Here is a 7,378-nt window from a genome sequence, read left to right on the forward strand (position 1 = left end):
GCCAACTTTTTACGGCCGGGAGAAGATGATCTTGACAATATCTGGTTTCAAAAAGACAGGCCTACGTGCCATACAGCACATTAAATAATTGAATTATTACGAGACAAGTTTGGAGATTTGATTATTTCAATAAATTGTTATGTTAAATGGTTCAAGAAATTTTTGATTTAGTACCCCTTCCTATGCGGTATTATAAGCCAAAGTTCAACGTGCTTTTCATGAAATACCAAAGGTAATGGAAAATGTGCTCAAAAATTAGGTTCATCAGTTTCTTTCTTGCAATAGGAGCCATGGCGACGAAAACTTGCCGAGGGGCCACCGTGCTGTTTCGTGCACGGAGACTCGAACCTTCGCACTCTTGAATGGTAGTCACGCACCAACCCATTGTGTGCGTTTTTTTTCGGTAGAGATCATTCACGCTTAATGCAAAGCTCTTTACATATAAATAATAATTATTAAAATTTTGCTTTTGAAAAGTATTTAATAGCCACACTGTCAGCATAATTAGCTAAATAATAGAGTTCATCCATCCAATATACTTTGAATCTTCAGGCAGAAAGAGAAAACGAAAAAACAAACAAGCAGAACGAATAGTTAAAGTCAGAAATTCCAAAACACTACTTCCAATTTTATTACAAATAAAATAAATAAATGAATATAAATAGGTTGAATAGCTTCATCTAATTTGCTTTCTTCTCTCTCACTTTAAGCCTAGTGATGTTCTTCCTGCACCACATGCTTGTAAATAATTATCGGCACCGAATATGGTTTAGGTACGGGAATTTTAATTTCTTTGACTACTTCAACTGGGTAGTGACGCTCCACCTCTACCGGGTAGGGCTTATCCACTGTGTAGGGTATACGTTTTATGGTAACATCGGGCACAATTTTATAATTGGGCACTTGGATTTCCTGTTCAACTGGCTGATGCACTGCATAGGGCTCCGGAATTTGGATTTTTATCATATGGGGCACCTTCACGGGCACTGGGTGGGGTATGGGTAGAGGCACCTTCTCGATCACTTTGATGGGTACATGTTTGGACGACTCTGAATGTGTCTCAACTGTATGATGGTCCCCGTACTGTGAGCCATCAAAACCGTGGTGCGAAGCGTAGGATAACTGGGCGCACACGACAACAACAAAGGGACATAAATATAACTGTGAAAAGTAAAAATGGAGTAAAATTCGTTTTTAATATTTTTGCAGCTATAACATTTCAGTAGTAAATTCGAACTGTACTTACAAAATATGCCATAATTTCAAATTTTCTGCTATTTTTCCGATATAACTGCTCCACTTTAGATACTTTTCAAAACTGTAACTATTTGCCTTGTTAGCCTGCGCTTTTATACACTCATCTAACTGCAAAACATTCAACAAATTTTCATTACAATTTCTTCCATAAAAATAAAAACATAAAACAATACTTTCGAAAATGTTAGGTCAGTGAAAGAGAATGCAGCGGCTTGCTTGCTCTTGAATTTCATAAGATTACATTGTAATCTTAATGAGGTGGAGTGCAGTGTGTGGCGAGTGCCGAATTGCTTTCTTAGTTGTAATAAAGCGTATCGCATTGATAAGTAATATGTTGCATGCATTAACCACAACAACAGCAAAAGCTAATTTTAGTTAGTATTACGTAATACTCTATTGCCGCGTTTTATATTCGAAGACATTTGGCTAGTGGAAAGGAAGAAATATGCTGTAAATGGAAATGAGTTAATGGCGCTCGCGTAACAGGTGTAAATCATTTGAAAGTCACTGTAATTAAAGTGCTTGGATGGCAAAAACTGAGTTGCTAGTGTTATGTAAGAGACGGCTAAATTTTTACATTTGTTGATAAAAGTCAATGTAAATTTATATTAACATATCTCTTTGGATCTAAACAATGAAAATAAAATATATAATAAAATAGGGCGATTAGTTGAAGTTCTTATGGAAGAAAAAATAATAAAAAAGAAAAAGGAAGAACTTACACGAGCAACTTCATGTAGAAACCATTGCGAAAACGTAGTTGAAAATTTTTTATTTAGCAAAAAAGAAAAAAAAATATATTTTTTCGAAATTCAATATTTCAAAAAGTGTATTTTTTTTTATAACTATAATCAAGAGAACACCTCAAACTTCAATTAAGCTGAATGCCCAGTAGCTAAAATGAGTTGTTTTTGAGTAATGAATTTTTGAGTAAAAAACCTGTTTCGCAATTTTTGTTTTTTGCAAAATAAAACATTTTCAACTACTTTATTGCAACTGTTTCTACATGAAATCGCTTGTGTAAGTAATTACGATTTTTTTTATATACACGTAATTTTTTTTTTCTTTAATTAATTTTTCTTCTCTTCTTTGGTCAATTTTTGGCGTTTTTGTATGAGCTTCTGCCTCTTTGCAGCCTCTCTTTCTTTTTTACTTTCGGCGGCAAATTGTTTTTTTGCTTCCGCGTCCGATTTCTTCTGAGCTGCAGCTGCTTGCTCAGCGCGTAATGACTCTAGCATCACTGCATCTGTGAGAAGTGCAGCTTTACGTCGCTTCCGGCCTCGATTTGATGGTTTGCGCAGTGGAGCTTTAGGAAATGGCTGAATGTCCTCAATTGGAATTAATAGGTCGAGATTCGATCGATCTGGCTCTTGATCGCGTAATTTCTGACACGCTTCTATTGATGACGAGTACTTTTCTATGACGCGAGCACGTAATGTTTCGAACGGAATTTTAAATTGTTTAGAGGCTGATCGAACACTAGCGCCATCTCGGACTGCCGCGATTGCGTTTTTTACGTCCTATTCACTTCGTTTCGGCGTTTTTCGCACATAATTACGCACCATTTTGCTGCAAAAACAATTAAAATTTATTTTATTCAATTAAAAGTAGTGACCTATAATGCCCCCAGACGCCTGACCTATAGTGCCCCCAAGCACATGTTTTATGTTAGTGTCGATATTTTTTTAAAAAACAAATATATCAAAAAACTAACACATTATTCGTGTTCAGCATTATTTTCTACGTAAAATAAAACTCACCTGACAAATATTTACATACATTAAATGCACTGCACCGTAGAATAAAAAAAATGCTATGTCGGAGAAAAGCTCCCAAAAAACTAGACGACGCCAGAACTAGGATAACTAATCAATGGTGACGGCCGAAATGACAGTCGCGAACGCTGTTCCCCACCACGTATTCAATTCACATAAGACGAGTGACCTCTGCAAAAACAGCGCGACGAAAACCCCACCTAACTATTGTGCCCCCATACCTATCTTACCCCATTCTACTCTATGTTGATTGAACTGGCTTAATATGACTATAATGAATCCTTTTCATTTATATTGTTTGTTAAATTTTTGCTAGATATGTTAGATCTAAAAATTTGTAACAACAACTTTCGAAAATGGTTTTCTTATACATATATTTCTTATGTTATACATTGAAAATATTTGTCTATCTCAGCATGAAAAAGCTCCTCGGCTTGAAACTGCCATTTGTGGAACAACATCAAGACGCACACCACAAATAGGAGGAGGAGCTCGGCCAAACACCTAACAGAAGTGTACGCGCCAATTATTTATTTTTTAATTTATTTTTTATCTCAGCAAAACAAGAAAAAAAATATTTTCTTTACAAACTTTGTAAATACCTTGGAGGTGTTGAATTTTATTGGAGCAGAAATGAGAATAGCAAATTGAGTTACCTTCATTTGATATTTAACTTGTTTTAATCGGCCAGTGGATCTTAAGCATGCTTGTGATCTACTTTTTTTCTTTAGCTCAAAACCATTATAGAATAATAACTCCAAAATTGCTAAACAAACAAAAAATAAAAATATTTAAATTTTCGGACTCAGCTCTTGAATTTGCATAAAAATTATAGGCGTTCTTGAGGTTTTCAGCTGTAAACAATTTTTACTAAATTGAATGTATCTTATAAAATTATTTTAATGATTAGTGAGAATGTTTTTTGTTTGTCTAAATTATAAGTAATTGGACAGATACTTGAGATAACATTAATGGTTAAACTGTAGAAAATTATCAAAAATGATCAAAACTAATTCAGAAATAGTGGAACCTTTTTTATACGTGTTTTAGTCGCACATAAATTGTTGATTTTTTCTATTTATAACCGCCTGAACTACTTCTTTCAGCTTATCTTCTCTAAAAGAGAAATATGGTCATTTAAAAATAACTATTTGCAATTAATATAATCAAGTTTCTGGAAATTATTTTTTTTTTAATTACACATACGAGGTGTGGTCAAAAAGTATTGCGAATTTTGTGTTTTTTCAAAAATTATTTATTTATTCATTAATATCTATTTTGTCCCCTTCAAAGTAATCCCCGTGAGATATTATGCACTTGTGCCAACGATTTTTCCTATCTTCGAAGCACTTCAAAAAATCATTTTTTGTTTATCTTGTTCGGCTCCTCCCTCGATGCCGTCTTTATCTCGTCAATTGTAGCGTAGCGTCGTCCTTTCATTGGCCCATTTAGTTTCGGGAACAAGAAAAAGTCACAGGGGGCCAGATCTGGGGAATACGGTGGTTGTGGCATCATTAGTGTGTTCTTTTTGACCAAAAAGTCACGCACAAGCAACGATGTGTGAGCAAGGGCGTTATCGTGATGCAAAACCCAATTTTGGGTTTTCCACAAATCCGGACTTTTCTGGCGTATTGCTTTGCGCAAATTTCGCATAACTTGAAGGTAATATTCCTTATTGACCGTTTTATCCTGTGGCAAGAACTTATGATGCACAACGCCCCTGCAATCGAAGAAAACGGTAAGCAAAACTTTTGCGCTTTTTTCGGTCTTTTGAGGTGATTGAGTTTTGGTTTGTGCGTCATAACCATAAACCCACGGTTCGTCACCAGTTATGACCCTCTGGAGCAAATTTGGGTTGTCGTGGACAGAGTACAACATCTCATTAGCTATGTTCATGCGATGCTGCTTTTGGTCGAAATTGAGTAGTTTTGGTACGAATTTTGCGGCGACCCATCTCATGCCCAAATCATTGAAAAATATCGAATGGCACGAGCCAGTCGATGTGTTTACGTCCTCAGCAACATCTCTAACGGTGATTCGATGTTTGGCCAATACCATTTTCTTTACTTCGTCCATTTGTTCGCCTGTTTTTGAAGTGTTCGGGCGTCCGACACGCTTTTCGTCGTTCATATCTTCTCGGCCTTCTGAGAACATTTTGTATCACCGATAAACGTTGCGTTAGCATGATACAGTCAACATTTGAAATGCATCCGCGCACTTAATTTCGTTTTTCCCACAAATTTGGTACAGGTTCTTTGATCCATCTTTTTGTATAGGTAAAACTCGAAGACGAGCCGAAACACGTGCAAGCAAAGCAGCTGTCAACAATTAACTGAACATTAAAAATGTCTGAACTCGCCAGAAAAAAATCGAAATTCAAATATACGTAACCTGCGAAAATTCAAAATTCGCGATACTTTTTGAACACACTTCGTATATAGATATGTGCACCTGTAGGCAAAGGGACTAAAATAGATTAGAATATATTTTGTATATGGTATCCCACTTCTTGAAAATACACTCTCTTCGAAATTTCTTCGCACATACAGTAAAAACTCGACTCTTGCACGTAATGAAAATCAAATTCCGTGCAAGTTCCGAGGTTGTCGCAAGTATTTACATACAATCGCATCTGCGGGCGCTGGAACTCTTTGACAAAAAACTAACATATTGCGGAAAAAAATGTTCTGTGAAAGCATTCTTCAAATAAAGCTAAGGTAATCTCAGCACTTTCATTTCCTTTCTTGACAACAGACATGTCAGTAAAATTTTTTATTCAGCACGAGTTCGCCGATATCTGCTCTTTTGTCAAACCTAAATCCATAATAGTTTTGTTAAATTGGTGCAAAAATGGGTTGATGGAGTCACTATTATTTGATCATTTTTCTTTGCAAATTTTTAGCCATCGCATTCAGTGCCTATTTGCAAAGTTTGTAACCCATTGCTGGGGTGGAAGCTTTCAGGCTTTTCCTGAATATTGGCATATAATAACTTGACTTTCTCTCTTAGTATATCACTTGTAATTGGTAAGTTTTGGGCTCTTTGATCCGCTAACCAATTGAAAAACGCCTTCCCCATATTTGGAAACTTAGAAATCTTAAGAGTCTTAATTTTACCTGGATCGGATTCAGATCGCTAATAAACTTCCTTATAGACTGTTCTCCTCGCTATGTAGTTGTTGTTGGAATATCGTGCTGTAAATTGTATTAGGTTCTTCCTCTTTTTTATGTTAAACTCACTTTAGATTTTGTGTTATTATAGAAAAAAATCTTTTGAGTCAAAGACAGTGCCTGCTTAATTTAAGAAAAAAATTTATGATTATAAAGATATAGAGAAATAAAAAAAAGAACTACGTCGAGGGAGATAATTTTAGTCTACGTAGATGATTGTACGAGTATACATACAGTAGGGAGCAAAAGTGTTTCCATAGTTGACATTCTCAACTTTGTGGGCCAATAAAATGCAAACGAATGAAGCAAATCAAAAAAAACCTTTTGTTCTAATAATATGTCTTTAATTCTTAACAAATTGCCGTATATGATAAAAACAAAACAGAATCAGCAAAATATTCAAACAAAAAAAACCAAAACAACTCGCATGTGTACAATTTTGCACCTTCCGTTATTCTTACTTTTGTTTGATTTCTTAATTCTCTTTTCAGCAATAGACATGCGGTTTTACCGTTATATGTTTTGTTTGTTCATTCTTCGCTTATAATTCGAAGCAGATTTGTTGATTTTAGCAATTGGTATATAAAGTACCGCGAAAAAATGAAGAAGCTTTCGTCTGATGTCGAAAATAGGGAGGAGAAATGCTAACCAGGTGAAGAAAAAAATATGTGCCTGAAAGAAATAAGTATATGTGCAAGGGTATTTTCGCATGAAAAACTGTAAAGAAGCAGGAGAAAGGTTCAACCAATAATTTTAATATATGTATATTTAGGAAAAATAGGAACAAAAATTATACAAAAAAAAATTCAACTTGAGTAAACTTATTAAATTAAAAAAGAAATTAAAATAAGTTCATATAAAATAAGTATATGTGCATCGGCCTCTTTACACTTTTTTAAAATGCTTCTGTAACTTTCGATTTTCTAATAATTATATTAATATGTTTTCCATTTTGAGAAAGGACATCATTTATACGTTTAGGCATAGAGTCTGCCAAGTTTGGAAGAGTGGAATCACCTATCTCATCCCACTCTTCCACTAAAGCACCTTTAAGGTCTTTGATTGTCTCAAACTGCCGACCATTTTTATAAATACGGGCCGACAATATTCCCCAGAGATCCTCAATTGTGTTTAAATCGGGACTTAGTGCTGGCCAATCCAGAACTGAAATTTTTC

General features: G+C 35.0%; 1 protein-coding gene across 1 annotated transcript; it reads right to left on the minus strand.

Annotated features, from left to right (window-relative positions):
* Positions 1–693: 693 nt before the first annotated feature.
* Positions 694–1,296, minus strand: LOC129246150 (valine-rich protein-like). Its single transcript, XM_054884720.1, has 2 exons — positions 1,247–1,296; positions 694–1,161 (listed from the first exon to the last, which is right to left on the minus strand). Exons 1-2 carry the CDS (start codon positions 1,256–1,258, stop codon positions 712–714), a joined length of 462 nt encoding a protein of 153 aa, XP_054740695.1. The 5' UTR covers positions 1,259–1,296; the 3' UTR covers positions 694–711.
* Positions 1,297–7,378: the final 6,082 nt, after the last annotated feature.

This window comes from Anastrepha obliqua, chromosome 4, assembly GCF_027943255.1.
Source record: "Anastrepha obliqua isolate idAnaObli1 chromosome 4, idAnaObli1_1.0, whole genome shotgun sequence".
NCBI lineage: Eukaryota > Metazoa > Arthropoda > Insecta > Diptera > Tephritidae > Anastrepha > Anastrepha obliqua.